Here is an 18,659-nt window from a genome sequence, read left to right as displayed (position 1 = left end):
AGAATGAAAAAAAAAAAAGAAAATATAATCAAATTAGGCATTTTATTATCTTGATAATTGTTCCGAACTTCACTGGTACCAAAGTGCAGAAAATGTATTTTAATATACTTCCTAACTGGAAAAAAAAACTACAAAAAATGTGCACTGTGCTGTTTTAAATTCATTTTCCACAATATGTTATAATTTAACATTAATAGTGTAGAGTAATAGAGTAATAATTGTTATATTAATAGTGTAGTCAAAGTGAGATTATGTTTAAAGGTGTAGAACACTGAAAAAATGTTGTTTTTAATGATTAAATTAAGTTAGGCGATCTTAAAGTCGGTGTGTCCTGTAGACACAAATCTAGTAGAGGAAGATCAACGACACAAAAGCATCAAAGCAAAAGCACAACGCTCCGGCCACACCGTCTTCTTAGCAGCTGACTAACTAATCGTCTATGAGGCTAGTGAGTCTCTCAAAGCTTATCTTTGTGGAACGAAGGAGGAAGTAAAGGGCAGGTCTAGGTTAAAGGTCAGCACCCCTGGTGGTAGTGAAAGGGAAGAAGAGTAATGGAGAGCATCACGAGTAAGAGGTGGGGAAATAAGGGATGGTAAGGAAAATAAAGGTTTTAATGGTTGGTGATTTAATGATCATTAGACGCGAGGGACTCGTCACGGGGAGAAAAAGCCTTTGTTCAGAAAGTTAGGTTTGCTTGATGGTTGGATGGTTAAACCCATAATTTTCCCTTGAATTCTGGGTGTTGTGACTCTCCAGCGCACACACACACACACACACACACACACACACACACACACACACACACACACACACACACACACACACACACACACACACACACACACACACACACACACACACACAGACTTCCATTCATTTTTGTGATTTCACTATGCCTAACCAATACCCCAACCCTAACCATAACCAACACTGATCTATTCCTAACCCTAACCTTAACTAAAACTTAATTCACACTATACCTCTAACTGATATAGTAAGCTTCTGGTAAGCTTCTAAAAAAGTGAGGACCCACAAAAATGTCCTCACATTGAAAAATGTCCTCACATTGTAGGGAAAATGGTCAAAGTGGTCCTCATTATTATGTACAAGAACACACACACACACACAGTCTGAAGTATTTCCCTGAGCTCTGCGCGGTCAGTCATTAAACTCTTGTCAGGATGAGAATTGGCTGGGACGTCTCCTCTTTCTGCCGTCCCAACTGCTGCTACTTCAGCTGGGAGTCTTTTCTCAGAGCCCGAGTGATGACTAATGAGTCTATTGATTGGAAAGTGTCATCGATGGTGGAAGGGACGCATTTCCCCTCTAACAACTGTGACTGCTCAGATGACCTGACCTCACAGAAAGAACTAGAAAAACTTTGACAAAATCAGGATTGAGAAATATCTTCAGGAAAAAGTCGATCAGTAGCAAAAGTGGGAAAACATTCCTCGTTCTGCTTTGCTTCCATGAAATATTCACTGACTTTTATTTTGAGAATCTTTTTTTAAGCTAAACTTGAAATTTATTGTTGAAACTGAAGTGACTCAAAACTTTTGCACAGTACCAAAAAAGGAAGACGTCAAGTGTTGCCAATCCCCCAATGGGCCCAAACTCTTGGTTTCATGTTTTTATGTCTAATTATTTCATTTATTGCAATAAATTGTTGATTTTCTTCAGTGATTTCAACATGATTCAGTTCCAAGGATCCACAGGAAAAATGACACGTGTTGAACCAGAGATAACTCTGCCATCCTACCTCTTCCTGCCTCTCCAGGAGTGTGCCGGGGAGCCTCTGTTCATGCTGTACTGTGCCATCAAGCAGCAGATGGAGAAGGGACCCATTGATGCCATCACAGGAGAAGCTCGCTACTCTCTCAGCGAAGACAAGCTCATCAGACAACAGATTGACTACAAAACGCTGGTCAGTGAACTCCCTCCGTCGCGGGTCTTGTATTCATCTGCTTCGCTCTGAACCACTTGTTGCATTTTGAAGCTTTTTGGTCACACTTGATGGTGAAGATGAAAACCACGGGTTTGTCTGGCAGCAGACTTTCTTTCTGGTTGGGTAATTCTGGCACTTCAGCGTTGGTTGTGTGTGGAGTGGGTTTGTGACCTGGCTGCTGCCCCGTGTTAACTACGTTGTGTTTCCAAACAAAGCACTCGAGGTTTGGACTGAAAACATGTTGGCACTCAGAAGGATCTGCTTTAGTTGTTTTGGTCGTCACCCAAGTGTGAACCCCGGCTTATTCCGTACCCAAACACACTCGGAAAATGACCAGGCTTTAAACTAGATGTGAAAACACTGTCAGGTACATTCGAATGCAACCGTTCAAACTTGTCGCTAGTTTGCTGTTTCCACGCTGCATCTCTGATTGGACCTAATCCCGTTTGTTTGTCTCCATTTTCCTCTTGCCTCCACCTGCTTTTCTGCCAGACGCTGCATTGTGTAAACCCCGAGAATGAGAATGCCCCAGAGGTGACGGTCAAGTGTCTGAACTGCGACACCATCACTCAGGTCAAAGAGAAGCTGCTCGACGCCGTGTACAAAGGCAGCCCTTATTCACAAAGACCGAAGGCTTCTGACATGGACCTCGGTAAGACGTGCACTTCTGTATGTGCATTATTTTACAGCCATGTCTTTTAGAAGCATTACGACTCTGTGTGCTGTAGCCTGCGGGTCTGTTTCAGCTTCCGTCTTGCATTCAGTTCAAACTCTGTCTATATAGAAACAGAGATTTGTAGTTTTTCTCTCATGGTTTAACAGATGGGAGGAACCGTAGGAACCCAGGAAACTGTATGTTTCTGATTTACCTCCTTAGATACAGATCATTTCAAGGGAAATATCATTCAAGAGATTTTTGGTCAAATATTTTATAACAAATTGCAACTTGTGGTTCAAAATAGGTATTTTTCAACCAGTTAAAGGGAGTTTTTAATTAAAGGTTAGAAAAAAAATTGTTTTACCTCTTATACATAGCTTAATGAGCAGCCTTGGTTCTCAGAAAAAGCTTTGATCCTTTTTACATTATTTTATGAATTTTTACTCTTCAAGTTTCAGTATATAAAAGTATTATATGGTACAATAGTTATTATAGGGACACTTTGCAGTTTTGGCTTACTTTTAGCACCCTCTAGTGTCCGTTAGTAATACCAAAAGTGAAACTTATCCCCTCTCTCTGCATTCTTCTTTTAAACACCTTAATCCAACAGCTGAAACGTCTCCTCGGCCTTCTTTAGTGTCTACAGGAGAGATGCATCACTAAATGAAACAAATCAACTGTGTGCATGATCTAAAACATGCAGGAAAGGGAGTTGAAGCAGACAGCAGCACCAGGCATGTAGGCTTCCCGTTGTTAAGTCCAACAGGGACCAAACCAGCACTCTGAAATTGCAAGTGTGATATTCTGTCCACAGAGGACGGTAGGGATATGGGTGACATTTGATCAACCCTGTAAAAGGTTGTTTTAGTACATACTGGCAAAAAAAAAAAAAAATTTCTAAATATGAAAATTTTGCATAGAATGCCTTTAACTCATTCGCCGCCAGCCGTTTCCTGATCAGTAAAGCCCTTCGCTGCCAGCGTTTCTCACCGTTTTTACTGTTTTTGTCAGAGTCACAGACCGTTGCACGCTAGGATAATGTTGACGCCAAAACAACCAAAACAACCAAAACAAAGAGGAGACTCACCTCTTACATCAGAAAGAATCCACTCGTTTCGAACATTATCCGTTCTTTCATAAATCGTTGTTGAATTGTGATCGGCAGAAACTTTTCTGGTTCGCGCCGCATTTTTTTTTACAGCAGCGGTCCAAAACGATCTCCTAACACATGGATGTTCTGCTTCCTGATCATGTGACGTGTGACATATGCGGATGAAGATCGGCTTTGGAGCTGAGATGTTTGTTCTCACGGTGCGGGGGCTCGTCCGACCCCCACACAGTAAAAACATGCAAATGACGACTTTAGTCGTCATTGGCAGGGAATGAGTTAAAAATGGTATCACCAACAGTGAAAAAGGTTTATTTCTATAGAACCTATCCCAAAATAAAAAAAACAAAGTGCTTCACAAAGAAAATCATTTCAAAATGAAAACATTATTAAGACAAAAACAAGGTAACAAAAGATCCATCCATCCATTTTCTTTCACTTATCTGGAGTCGGGTTGCGGGGGCAGTAGCTTAAGGCGCGAGGCCCAGACTTCCCTCTCCCCAGCCACTTGGGCCAGCTCCTTCGGGGAAATCCCAAGGCATTCCCTGGCCAGGTGAGATACATAGTCCCTCCAATGTGTCCTTGGTCTCCCTTTAGACCTCCTTCCGTTTGGACGTGCCCGGAAAACCTCACCAGATCATAACAAAAGATCATAAAACAAATTATTAAAGAATATTAAAAACAAAATCATCACGAAGCAAATGAATAATGATCAGTTTTTAAAAGCATGCATATTTTATTAGAATTTCAGACTACATTGTAACGTTGTTGGTAAATAGTATTTTCTGTCACGTTGATTTTAATATTCTTGCTAATGGAAAGCACATCGAATTGCCTTTGTGTATGAAATGTGCTATTTAAATAAAGCTGCCTCTCCTTGTTGGTGATATAAAGGTTCGTAGAAAAATGTGATATGAAGCTCTATGAAATGTAAGAGCTGATTTAAAATAGCCAAAGTAAGGTTTGCTCTAGGATTTGGTTAGACTAGCCGTTAGCTCATCAGTCCTGCATAATGTTATTGCGTCTTAAACAAGATAACAGGTGTAGAAGGGGTGTGTTTTTAAAGGCCAGCGTATTTCCTGTTCCCTATTTTTTGTTTTAAATTTTCGTCTTCCTTTTTTTTTTTCAAAGAGTGGCGTCATGGTCGAATGGCCAGAATCATTCTTCAGGATGAAGATGTCACAACTAAGATTGACAATGACTGGAAACGGCTCAACACACTGGCTCACTATCAGGTACACGAACACAACACACACACACACACACACACACACACGTGCGCATGTGCACACACTGGTGCAACAGATGATGAGCGTGTGTTTTTGTTGTCCAGGTAACGGATGGCTCAGTGATCGCCTTGGTGCCAAAGCAGAACTCTGCGTACAACATCTCCAACTCCTCCACCTTCACAAAAAGCCTGAGCAGATACGGTACGGCCCGGATTCTCGACTCAACTCCATTTACATCATCCCGGCAATGATTCCCTTTCCTCTAACTGCCTTTACCTTCCCCCACACCTTTGAACTCTCATTCATTCACTCTTTGTTTGTCAGGGCCATGATTGGGCTGCGTTTCTTTTACCTCCCCCCTCTCAGTGAATGGCAATCCTTTATATCCATCGCCATCAGCCAGGGCCAAGGCTATTCCATGGCTATTTCCAAAGCAGTCCATAAATGACGGGCATTAAAGCAGACACCTCGATCTCTGGCTGACAGAGTGAAAGAGGGAAAGGACACCTAGAAGTCACAAAGATAGAGACCCAATGGTGTACACTTCACTGGAAAATCAAATTATTTACAGAATAAATTACTTAGTGGGAACAAAAACAAAGAAATGCAGCACCCTTAGTGAGTGGGCATTAACCCTCACACATCCACACATCCGCCGTGCACTAAAAGAAGCAGAGGTTTTCTGACCAACCTGATCCAGAACCAACAGTTTAGGATGGAAATTTAATTTCAAGTTGTCATCTTGTATGTTTTATTTCTCTAGTTCAAGATACAGGTTTAATGACCACAATAGAAATAATAGAACTGGTCTTTTGATGAAATACATTACAATATTCTGCTGGTTCAGCAGACAAATTAGGACAATTTAAATATTTTTCCCACACTCCTCCAACAGTATATGGTTTTATTAAAAGAGCAGGTCCCCCTCGCAGATCGAGAGGGCTGCACTACAGTGACAGATGGCCACGACGAGCTTGGTGATTTCCCATCAGGTAGTCAAGTCAACAATAACACTCTAACTCACACAACCCGCTTGTATGGAGAAAAAGCAGCGTACGTCCTAGTTTGCAAGATATCTCTCCACCTCCTACACCAGATAATTTGGGGGAAGTTTTTTTTTGGAGGAGGCGAGCAGCTCTGAGCCATATCATTTCATACTGCCTCATGAGTTGTAACCAGTGCCGAGGCAGCCGGTGGTGGGGCTGAAACTCTTCTGCGGTGCAGTACAGCCAGATCATACGGTACCGCTCAAGCCGGGCGTACACTGTACGACTTTTTCACTTTTTTGAGCCGATTTTCCACTCGTGCGAGAATCCACAAGATCGGGGCGAGTTTTGCGCTGAGCGTCGTGTAGTGTACAGGGGGTTACGAGAGGCGATTAACACCATGTGACCTGCTAGCGTTCAGCAATTGTGAGCTCGCACGGACTTCTGGCGTGTTTGATATTTTGCTCGTCCCTCGTGAGGGTATCGCACTGTTGAAGCGGCGCTGCGAGCAGCTGCGACCCCAAAAGTACCAGAACTGCTCACGGCGCATGCGCAATCCTGCATCAACACCGCTCGCCCGCTATTTCCCTAATAACACACGTTGTTTGTTTTTATTTCTACACGTTTTTTTTACTCACAAAGATTGTCAAGAAAGCGTGTTTGTCGTGTTCATGTCAAATTAAACTGATCACAAAACACAGATTTACTTTCTTTATTTTGTTTTCCTCATCCAACCCCCATAAATCCCTGTGTGTCCTCCTGCAGCACTCCCGGAGGACAACAGGCAAGATAAAAAAAGTCTGACGTGTTGTGTAAAAACTGCTATTTCTAGCATATATTTTAGGTCCAGCGTGTTGCTACCAGACGTACAGAGTGAGCAGTCAGGTCGCATCTGAGAACTGGGTCGTACAGTGTGAACACATGACTCGTGAGATCTGCCCTGCGAGGAAGTCGTACAGTTTGAGCTGAAGCTGAGTGCTGAGTGAAAAAGTCACGCAGTGTCCACCCAGCTTCAGCCACCAGCAACTGGGGATTGAAAATCAAATGTACTGTGGATTTTAACCTGAAGAGGGCGTTACTCTGATTTTAGGCAAAATTAAAGAAACATATATTTCAAACAAAGTGCACTAAAATGGCAAAATATTGACTACTTGTGTTTACAGCTCTATTAGACACTCATTTATATGGTTTATCAGCAACAAAAAGTTGATTGGGGTGATTTGCCCTTTAAATAAGCTAAATAATTTTTGGGAGTACGTTTTGTAATGTTTTGTAATTTATTTGTTTGCACAATAAAATATACATCAAAAACATGAGAATGACAAATATATTAAAAAATACAGTGCAGGAGGGGGCAAAAAAGCCAAATTCAGCTTATATAAAGCCTCCACCTATAGTTCATAATCCAATAAAATTTGCAAATACTAAGTTATTTAAAACATGACAAAAACATAAAGGCACAAACAAGCAAACGAAAAGTGGATAAGTACAAAAAATTTTACTAAAAAAACACCAGACCTTAAAACAGAATACAACTACTAGAAAAAATAAAAGTTACTAAACATGCTCTCCCTTTATTAGATGGCTTTTTAACTGCTTTTTAAATACTTCCACAGTAGAACACTGGGTTGCCATATGAGAAAAACGGTTCCACAGAATTGAACCCCTTCTTCTTCCAGCTCTTGGAGGGTGCAGATGCTTTTCTTCTCCTCTCCTCCATATCTTGTCCTCTAGGCCTTTGTCTGTCTGTGTGTGCTGGGTGCACGGCTGCTTCTGCATTTTTACTGGAAACTGAAATTCACTAAAATGGATCTCGTCAGTTGGTCACTCAACGCGATTGATAAAAATTTTTTCAACGATGAGAACGGGAGAAGGGGCTCCCGGATGCCCCTCCGGGACAGACCAGCTGTCTGTGGAGGACTCTGAAGACGTGTATATATTCGTGGTGTTGGTGTCAGGTTTCCTGATCATTGGCCCTGGCTTACCGGAAAATTAACGAGCTGTCGAGGAATATTGGCCGGATCCCGGAGCTCAGAGATGGTTTGCACCGCGCTGTGAATTCACAGACTCAAATAATTTTAGAGATGAATCGTAAGCTTGGGATTTTGGCCGAGATTAATTCATTGGCACAAAAGATGGATGCCATCAAGGATAGAATGGACGAATCTGCATGATTGGGATAGATTAATGTCTATTATTGGGATTTTGAGAGGTTGAGGACCAACAAACTGTAAGACAGAGAGGAAATTATCTCTGTCTAGCCCCAAAACAATTTCGTATCAGAATCTGGCGCCCTTGAGCCTGCAAGGCTCCAACGAAAACTCCCCCCTCAGAAGATATGTGGAATGTGCCGTCGCTATGGCAACTCAACTCTGTCTCCTATCCCAGCCTGGGCGGGACTGCGGGAAGGCCGCTGAAACGTTCCAGGGTCACTACAACCCTCCAACCCTCAATGCCCCCCCCCCCCCCCCATCCACACAGAGGTGACATGCGCGTTTTGTAGTGGCTGCAGGAACTGAAGTGGAGATAGCCCAAACCCACCACCCCACCTAGTGGACACTTGTGTTTTCTGAAGTCTGTTGCATATCTGTCTTAGGTGTTATTTTGCATAGCAAATCTGCCCTCCCGGTGGAGGGTAACTCTGAAGTGCCTTTTTTTCCCTCCACCTGAACCAATCCTCATGTTAACCTCTTATCTCTGTTAAGGTAGCGCGACTCAGGGTTGCGAATGACCACAGTCACCAATTCTTGTCATGTGTCTTGCCCATGTATGTCTGATCTCTAAATTGTGTGTACTGAAACTCTAATTTCCCTCTGGGATTAATAAAGTATCTTTGATTTGATTGACTGATTGATTGATTGATTGATTGATTGATTGATTGATTGATTGATTGATTGATTGATTGATTGATTGAAGACACATCAACTGTCTTGTATTATGTGAATGAATGAGTGAATTAGCTCTAAAGAAAGTTTTGAATTGTTTGGGTATTTTACCATTTGTCAATAAAATCCTATAAGTGAAGACACAAATTAGGTGAATATTCAATTCATAGAAAGTCAGTATATTTAGCCTCTGAAACAAAGGAACAGAAGATGCATGTTGTCCAGATCTAGTTGCTATTCTGACAAAGCGTTTCTGAAGAAGTAAAATTCTGTTGAGAGTAGTAGGGAATGTGCTACCCCAGATCATGTTACAGTATGCAAGATAAGGATACATTAAATGATTTCTTCACAAATATTCAACGAAAAGCCAGTATTCACTATGATGACATCATTTCTTAATCATGATTGGACTGGACTCCCATGAAATGAACAAAATACTCAGATTTTCAGCTAGACTCGTCCAGCGCTCAGAGAAATACGTCACATTGGTTGAACTGGTTTATTTAAAACTGTTCAACTCCACCGTGTCAACAAATGTGTGTAGTAGGTAAAATAAAAGTGATTTATATAAGTATATGTTTGACTTTTCGTTTTTTTTATGTTACTGCAACTAAATGAAATTTTTTTGTTTCCTCTTAATGAAATGATGGCATTTGTTTGTTTACTTTTGTTGGAATTTTGTCTTTAAACAAGCAGAAAATGTTGGCTTCCAATATTATATCAAATACCAAGTCCAGGCCATTTATTTGTTATGAATTTAGAACCAAAAGCTGCTCAGACGCAGACGCCACCCTACTCAGCCCCTTTCCCTGTTCTGTCCCACGTTCTTCTGTTTTACCCCGTTTTCTCTCCCTCTCCCTCCTGACCCTTTTGTCTGTGTCCATTTAGCTCCCCGCCCCCTTTTTTTTCCAGTCATCTCTTCCACATTTCCTCCTCTTCCTATCATGCACTCTGTCACAAACCACAAACGAGCTGCAAATGTGTCTCTCTTTGTTTTTCTAACCCGAAAGCAACAACTAGTGAGCAGATAATCCCGTTCCTCCATGCCCCCCCCCCCCCCCCCCCCAAAAAAAAATCCTAAAAGAACCCTTTGCAGATATTTCCCGGCTTCACTCTTATCAGCTGTGACACATTCACCATAAATAATAAAACGGACACAGATGATGGAGAAAATGAGAGGGTGAGAAATAACAAAGTAATACGGAGTTTCTAGAGGTTGTTGGTCTGCAACAGTGAACTCTGATAACAGAAAAAATGGTCTTTTTTTGCAGAATAATGTGGTTTCTAAGTGCTGGTAACAAATCCTTTTATGTGTTATGATTAGAGAGCATGCTGCGGACAGCCAGCAGTCCGGATAGCCTACGATCCAGAACACCGATGATCACACCCGACCTGGAGAGTGGAACAAAACTGTGGCACCTGGTGAAGAACCACGACCACTCAGACCAGAGGGAAGGGGACAGAGGAAGCAAGATGGTCTCTGAGATCTACCTGACCAGGCTGCTGGCCACTAAAGTAAGACAAAGCACGGGTCAGGAAACAAAAACAATCTGCCCTTCCACAAAACCGTGCCCCACCGGCTGGGTATGGAGTTGTGTTCAAGCTTTCTTTAGTAGTGGCTGCATATGATCAAGCTGTGCTTTGGTTTATTTCATAGCAAAACCCTAATGCGTTAAACTGGCAGGTCATTTACTTGGTAAAGCATATTTTAGTCCATAGATCTTCTTCTAAAATTGAACCAAAATATGGACAATAAACATTGTATCCTTCTCTTCTGTTTGCCCTAAAGCAGAAGAATTTTCCATTTGACTGTAATGCAAGTTAAAAACAAAATTGAATTTTTATCTCAGACTTCCTTTTATGTAGTGAAAACAGTGACACCTGTTTGTTTTGATTTTAATGATTGACTCTGTTTTAATTTTCAACCAAATCTCATAAGATTGGAATTTTTCACATCTATTTGTCAAACTGAATATTGAATTGACTTTACAAGAAGAAAATCACTATGTTTTAGTTGGATTTGGCTTAAAGGAGACAAAATATGACTTTTTTTTTTAGTTATTATAGTTTCCATTTCCAGTACCTTCCAGAATGAGTCGTTTCCGGGCTCTGTCGCTTTAAGAAAACAAGCTGGCCATGCCCACCCATCCCCTGCTCAGGCTGCTATAAGCTGAGATGCTCCAATATCTGGGAGGGGCTCAGAGTAGAGCCGCAGCTCTGATGATGGAGAAATAACAGAAAGATCCTGTTCATCTTTGCATTTGCTCCTTTTGTAGCCATCCTTTCTATTTCTGTAAGAATATCTTGTTTTTGAAGGTCTGAGCGATTGGGACCGAAGTCAGACTTGTTTTCTTATTGGCACCAGTAAATTATAGTTTCCCCTGGGATGAGGTCTTGCACCACCCGTACAACAAAAATGATCCATTTGGCTATTTTTTTGGTAAGATTGTTGTTGTTCATTTGTTTAGGTGTTGGGTTTGAGTAGATAGAACCCGAGTGGCTGGCCAAAAAATAAAAAAATAAAATAAACAGCTAAATGTGAAGAGAAACGAGAGCAAGCAAAGTTCAGAAGGATTCCCATAATAAGGCCACAACACCTGTTTGAAAATGTCAAAATACTTGTCAGACATGACATCCTGGCTTGTGATTTGCTGTCATTTAAAGCATTTTTCAGGCATTTAGCCATCTAACAAGTGTGTTGACACGGAGTTTTTCATGTCATTCAAGGTTCAAATACTAAAATCTGAACCAAAGTTCAGATTTAACCACTATAAGTATTAAAAATAATGAAGATAATAAATGTCTTCACGTTTTTCCCCTCCTCTTTCAGGGTACATTACAGAAGTTTGTCGACGACTTGTTTGAAACTATCTTCAGCACAGCTCACAGAGGCAGCGCACTGCCGCTGGCCATCAAATACATGTTTGACTTCCTGGACGAACAAGCCGACAAACACTCCATCACAGATTATGATGTACGGCACACCTGGAAGAGCAACTGGTGAGTCAGAGTTTCTTCCTGTTTTTGCCTTTAGGCAGTGGATGAAGTCTATCTAGCAAGATTTTGAACCGTTTTGAACAAACAACTATCTTCAGTTTTGGAGTCTGTGTAATAAAAACCTATTTTATTTTATTCATTTTTTTTTTTTTAGATCAAAGAAGTTCTACTGATAACCCAAGAGCTTTTTATGACATCACACAAATGTGTCTATTGCAGTCCAAGCAAATGGCATTTCAAACTGTTTATAACCAAAAGGCATATGCAGTGCTTTGAACTTTGGGACTCGTTAATGGGTGCAAAGAGACAAAGAGCTTTAGTGTACTGCTAATTTAAAGCTACAATTACGAATTTGAAAAACAAGTTAGCTTAAAACATTTATTTTCATGCCTCTTAACTCATTCGCTGCCAGCGTTTCTCACCATTTTTACTGTTTTTTTAAGAGTGACAGAACGTTGCGCGCTAGGATGATGTCGACGCCGAAACAACCAAAATAACTAAAACAAAGAGGAGACTCACCTCTTACATCAGGAAGAATCCGCGCGTTTTGAGCGTTATCCGTTCTTTCATAATCTGTTGTAGAATTATGATCAGCAGAAGCTTTTCCGGTTCGCGCCTCACTTTTTCTACACCAGCGGCCCAAAATGATCTCCTAACACATGGATTTTCTGCTTCCTGATCACGTGACGTGTGGCATATGCAGGTGAAGATCGGCTTTAGAGCTGAGATGTTTGTTCTCACGGTGCGGGAGCTCGTTCCGACGCCCACACAGTAAAAATATGCAAATGACGACCATTGGCAGTGAATGAGTTAAGTGTTGTTACTAAATGTGTCTCCAGCATACAGGCGTTACATCGAGGGTTGTGTTGCCCACTGAGCAACAGTCACAACTCTCTCATAATGCCAACTCAAGTGCACAGAAACAAAGGTATCTAAAGAGTGGACATGTGAGCTCACACGCTCTCCTTCTATCTGTCGTCTGTTGTCGTCTTCAGCCTTCCTCTGCGGTTTTGGGTGAACGTCATCAAGAACCCACAGTTTGTGTTCGACATTCATAAAAACAGCATCACGGACGCCTGCCTGTCAGTGGTGGCTCAGACCTTCATGGACTCCTGTTCGACGTCCGAGCACAAACTGGGAAAAGACTCGCCTTCCAATAAGCTTCTTTACGCTAAAGACATCCCAAACTATAAGAGCTGGGTAGAAAGGTGAGTCTAAAGAGAAGCGTGGAGTAAAGAAAGGTAATTAAATGAAAATGGTTGAAGATGAGCCCTGAGTCCAGACTCTTAACTCTAAAATAAGAAGCGTTGCTCTCGAGTCGCTGGAAGGTGGTGGAAAAAGGAGGCCAGTTATAAGATCAAAGTTAATTACACTATTAAACAGCTGTAAGATTAGAACAACATTATAGGTTGAACTTGAGCTGCTGCAGGCATTAGAAGCATAAAAACATTGTTGAATTAAATTAAAGCAAAGAAATGATGTGCTGTAATTACCTCTGACTCGCTCCTGGCTTATTAATATAGATTACTGTATTTTCCCAGAGTCGGAATGTCCGTGAAACCAGTTCCACATAAATTCAGCTCTTTAAGCAACAAGACAGAAAAAATGCACATTAATGAAAACAGCAAATACTTCTTTTATTCATCTTTAGAAGGTTTTCCTAAATGTAGAAAAGGTTAATGGAAGTCCTGAGGAAACCAAATTCACCTTTCTGTTTACTCCTTTTTAATTTTATATACAGATTTGCAGGTTTTCATGTCCAGATATTGAAGTTTACACTTTACTTTCTGAAGTTTGTTTGTTTCTTTCTGACTAAAGTTTCAACACTTTGGTGTTATTTGGTGGTTAGTAAATATTTTTTTCATTATTTTAATTGCATTATTATATTTAAAAAAACAAATATAAAGTTATAATTAACATAATAAAGTTGTTCTAAAACTGCTAACTGTCGAGGGCTAATGCTCGTACAACAACCACATATTAATCTGTTTATTATGTAACATAACATATGGCCACGATTAAGAAATTATTTTGGACCATCCCACTAGTAGATTATCCACTAGAGGGCGATGGACTTGCAATAAAAATAGGTTTTTGATGAAAGTACTAATCCTGATTCTCCATCTAGATGCTTGAAGGCCACAAAGGGCTTCAGGTAAATTTTCAACAGTAGTCTAGAAGGTTTAAAGCATGTAAAGGTGATTAAATCTGGTCACTAGCACTAAAAAGCCTGAAACTCGCCTCTTCCCTTGTGTCAAGAACACCGAATCAGGCGAAGAAGCCCCACAGCTGTGATAGAACATCTAGTAGAGGTGTGAGATGGAGATTTTAGAGGTGGCTCGAATGTGTGAACTTGCACATATTTTTATATCACACCAATAAAACCCGAGAGCAGGTGTTAAATGCAGCAGCAAAATAACTGTCACTGTTTTAATACGTTATCTTGCAGAGGCGACTTCTGTCGAGGTTTTGTTGCAAAACCTTCTCTCATGTCTCTGGAGCACGTAGACACATTTTAATTTTGCATTTCCCTCAAAACAATCCCAGAGTTGCTGTGGTTGTATCTGGAACCTGTTTAGTTTTTATGTGTGAGAGATATAAAGAAACTTTGGTGACTAAACTGGGAATAAACTGAGACACAACTAAGACATTTAGAAGAAAAAAAAATGCAGTTATCATCCCAATTTTTGGCCGCCGTGTATAAAACTTCACCGGATGCGTAAGCATTCCGTAATGTCTGCAAAACGCAGCTAAGAGCCGACCATTAAAGTGCACAGATGTGTTTACAGCGGCCACAGAGTGGCGTGTTTTGGACGTGCTCCAGAAGTGTAGTGTCGAGTAGCTCAGCTTAATTTACCCGTCAACACACCAAACTCAGCAGCTCGGATTTGTCCAGGCAGGAAGTCGAACACAGGAGCCGTGTCAGCTATCAAAACAACATGCATGCAGATTTCCAGTTCCTTAACGTTCACAATGCAATGTTTGGCACATTTGGAGCCAACTTTCCTCTTGTGCGAGAGTCTTATAGATCGGGGGGAGTTTGGCGTTGTGTAGTAAACAGCGAGGTAACAAGAAGCAGTTAACACCTCACGACCAGCTCCCAATCAGTCGCATTGGGACCCAAAGGTGTCCGACGCTCACAAAATGCACACGTCAACACGGCTACCCTGCCGTTTCAGTCTCCAAACACTTTGTCTCTCTTATTTTTACACTTTTCTCAGCACACACTGACAAGGATGGGTCTCAAACATCGGTTTACTTCATTTCATTCGTCTTCCTCCTCCAACCCTCACAAAGCCCCGCGTGTCTCCCTACAGCTACGGCAAGGAGGAAGGACAACATCAGTGACAACACAACAATCTCCGGGTCCTCCGGGTTTTCGGACTTGAAGGTTTATTTTTTGCACCGCTTTTATAGCTCTAACGTCTTTTTGCCACGGGAGAACGTGACCCGAGAGCTTTGCTCTGAGAGCTGAGATGGAGCTGAATGCTGGGAGTAAAAAAGTCACACAATAAATTAAATACATAAGTTATTGTATTGTAATAAAGACAGTGTTCATCTACAGGAAAGAAAATGTCTTTTTACACCCGTATGCCGACTAATATTTAGTTTGACTATTTAGAATCGATGTGTGATATGCTGATCTTTTCACATCAAAACATTTATTTTACGTTTTTGTCCTTCCTTGTACAACTTTCTCATTTTATAACTCTAAATCTGTGTTTTCCACCCGTAAAAGGACATTTCTGATCGAATGCATCGCCAGACATTCAGTCACTGATCTTTGGATGATGACACACACACCTCTGCTTAACCTCTGTTCTAGATATTATTCCGATATCTCCCGTATGCCAGCAATCAGTGATCAGGACATGAGTGCCTACTTAGCAGAGCAGTCCCGCCTGCACCTCAGCCAGTTCAACAGCATGTCTGCTCTGCATGAGATCTACACCTACATCATCAAATACAAAGACGAGGTGAGAGCCGACGGAATACCAAGTGGAATCAAACAGAATGGATAAGAACGCTGTAATTATTGGGTAGATGGATGTGCTGTGTCGTCTTCCCCCCTTTACTTGTCTTGAATAATACCACGAGGTCATTTTAATTCAATTACACTGATAACTAGTCTGCATCGGTACGAGCTGGAAGGTATTAGCACCATTAGGATGCACATTAAAGCATGAGCTCAACACATTATGAACCTAATGGAGCTTTGCAGAATTTATGTAAATGCATTTTCTCTTTTTTGTCCCTAATACTTGTTCGTGCAGCATAGCAGCTGCTGCCTGTTGGTCGAAACTCAGATGTGTTGGCAGGAGTCTGCATAAGGAGCCGTTTTCGTGAGATGCATGTGGCTCATTGGGAGGCCGGTGCCTCTAGAGAAAGTTCAGGCTGGATAATGAGTTTAAAACCAGATAGATGTTTGACATGAGTTGATACATTTTAGGTCCGTGTCACGAGTCTACAAGGGGTTAAAACGGCCAAATTCACTGTAAAACTAGCCGATGGTGTTTTTGTCTAGTCAGAACTCGTCTCTAACAGTAGAAGAAAGCAGGAAATCCTTCTTCTTCTTCATTTTCCTTTTTGGTTTCTTTATCTTATTCATCCTCCCTCTCTTCTTTTTCATCAACCTTTTCTTCTTCACTCCTTGGTCTCCTATTTCTTCTTCATCTTATTCCATGTTTTGTTTTTTAGATGTTACTCTTACTCCTCTTTTTCTTTTATTTTCATCTTCTTCGTCTTTTTCTTGGCCATCTTCTTCTTGCTCCTTTTGGTCTTCATCTTCCTTGTTTTCGACAGGCGGATTGGTTCGGCGTCTGCAGTGATGCGGACGCTGAGCCGATCTGTCGTGGCGAAGAGGGAGCTGAGCCAGAAAGCCAGGCTCTCGATATACCGGTCGATCTACGTCCCAATCCTCACCTATGGTCATGAGCTTTGGGTAATGACCGACAGAACGCGGATACAAGCGGCCAAAATGAGTTTCCTCCGTAGGGTGGCCGGGCTCAGCCTTAGAGATAGGGTGAGGAGCTCGGACATTCGGGAGGGACTCAGAGTAGAACCGCTGCTCCTCCGGATCGAAAGCAGTCAGTTGAGGTGGTTTGGGCATCTGGTCAGGATGCCTCCTGGACGCCTCCCTGGGGAGGTGTTTTGGGCATGTCCTGCCAGCAGGAGGCCCTCGGGTCGACCCAGGACACGTTGGAGAGGTTACATCTCCAATCTGGTCCGGGAACGCCTTGGGGTCCTGCCGGAGGAGCTGGTGGAGGTGGCTGGGGAGAGGACGGTCTGGAGCTCCCTAGTTGGGATGCTGCCCCCAAGACTCAGACCCAGATAAGCGGAGGAAGATGACGACGACTTCCTTGTGTTCTTTTTTTCTTCCTCTTTTTTGGTCTTCTTCATCTTTATCTTCTTAATTTTTGGGTTGTCTTCTTTGTCTTAGTCCTAATCTTTTCAATCTTCTTTTGTCTTCTTGTTTTTTTTTTCCTGGTCTTCATCATCCTCCTCTTGATCTCCTCTTGTGCAGCACCATCATTAACAGAGGAACACTACATTATAATCTTTTTGGACATCATTTCTGAATATTCGAGAAACAAAAAATCTTTATCTGGATCCCTTTACCCAACCAGCTTTCCCAGCACAACGATGCATGTATGTTGTTAATAAATACACGGTGTCCTTCCTCCTCCTCCTCCTCGTTCCTTCATACCAGCAGCAGTTCAGTTCTGCTGCTGGTTGCAGCTGGCTCCATTCAAACCGACCGCTCCCCATCATTACAGCCTATTATCCAGATGTAGGCAGCTGCACCATGCCATCGCCTCTGACACATACCCTGACCTTACACACACACACACACACACACACACACACACACACACACACACACACACACACACACACACACACACACCAGCAACAATGTGTTAAAACTGCTCACATGTACTTACTAATGCACACAAACACACATCATTATGAGAATGCACACATCTACATGTTGTAGCATAGCAGCTCCTCCTCTTCCAGTTTATGCCATGCAAAATAACAGTCAGACATAACAACACACACACTACTGTACACGGCCTCAGTGGCAATTCACATGCAATTATACACTTTCTACCGGTCCTCACACCTGCCCTGCCCACCTTGTCAGCTTCAGTGTAATTGTGAATTCAAACCATTAAAGGGAACCAGCTTAGAGTGAATTTAAAAATGTCTGATAGTGGAGGATGACGGTGTGTATTCATGTGTGGTTCAGGTTTAAACAAAGTGATTATAGTTTGGTTTTGTAACGTTACGGTGTTCCATCTTTGTGCCCAGCTCCTGTCGGCGCTACAGAAGGACGAGCAGTCGCGCAGACAGCGGCTACGGGGAAAGCTGGAGCAGGTCATCGACACCATGGCCCTGTCGAGCTGAGGACTGGCCAATCGTGCACCTCAGCCCGGGCAGAACTGGCTTACCCACACACCTTCTCCTTACCCTTGAGACATTTTGATTCTCGACGTTTGAAGTCTGTTGTTATCTCATTCACACACACACACACACACACACACACACACACACACACACACACACACACACACACACACACACACACACACACACACACACACACACACACACACACACACACACACACACACTACAGCCTGCAGTAAACAAAAAGACTGCAAGGACACAAGCACCGAGCAGCAGCGGCACACTGAAGGAACAGCTGAGTTTGGATCTACCGTCTCATAAATGTTGTTTTTTTATTATTATTTCCTTTTCTTCTCTCTGAGCCAACAAAATCAAACCAATCACGATCAACCCTCAGCCTCAGCTAACTGGTTCAGAATTCCTGTTGCCGGAGGTGA

The 18,659-nt window shown here is 42.0% G+C and overlaps 1 protein-coding gene across 2 annotated transcripts in view; it reads left to right on the top strand.

The window, feature by feature from the left end:
- The window catches only part of plxna1a (plexin A1a), a 294,975-nt gene extending 276,529 nt beyond the window's left edge, over positions 1-18,446 (top strand). For both annotated transcript variants that reach the window (XM_070544978.1, XM_070544977.1), the window contains exons 24-32: positions 1,778-1,924; positions 2,438-2,597; positions 4,843-4,946; positions 5,045-5,141; positions 10,136-10,326; positions 11,642-11,811; positions 12,804-13,016; positions 15,635-15,785; positions 18,124-18,446. In XM_070544978.1, coding sequence (XP_070401079.1) covers positions 1,778-1,924; positions 2,438-2,597; positions 4,843-4,946; positions 5,045-5,141; positions 10,136-10,326; positions 11,642-11,811; positions 12,804-13,016; positions 15,635-15,785; positions 18,124-18,219 — 1,329 coding nt within the window. In that variant the 3' untranslated portion in view covers positions 18,220-18,446. The remainder of the gene's footprint in view (positions 1-1,777; positions 1,925-2,437; positions 2,598-4,842; positions 4,947-5,044; positions 5,142-10,135; positions 10,327-11,641; positions 11,812-12,803; positions 13,017-15,634; positions 15,786-18,123) is intronic.
- Positions 18,447-18,659: the final 213 nt, after the last annotated feature.

Source organism: Nothobranchius furzeri, chromosome 15 (assembly GCF_043380555.1).
Source record: "Nothobranchius furzeri strain GRZ-AD chromosome 15, NfurGRZ-RIMD1, whole genome shotgun sequence".
Classification (NCBI taxonomy): domain Eukaryota; kingdom Metazoa; phylum Chordata; class Actinopteri; order Cyprinodontiformes; family Nothobranchiidae; genus Nothobranchius; species Nothobranchius furzeri.
Note: the sequence above shows the minus strand (reverse complement) of the source record. Positions and strands in the feature narration are given on the sequence as shown.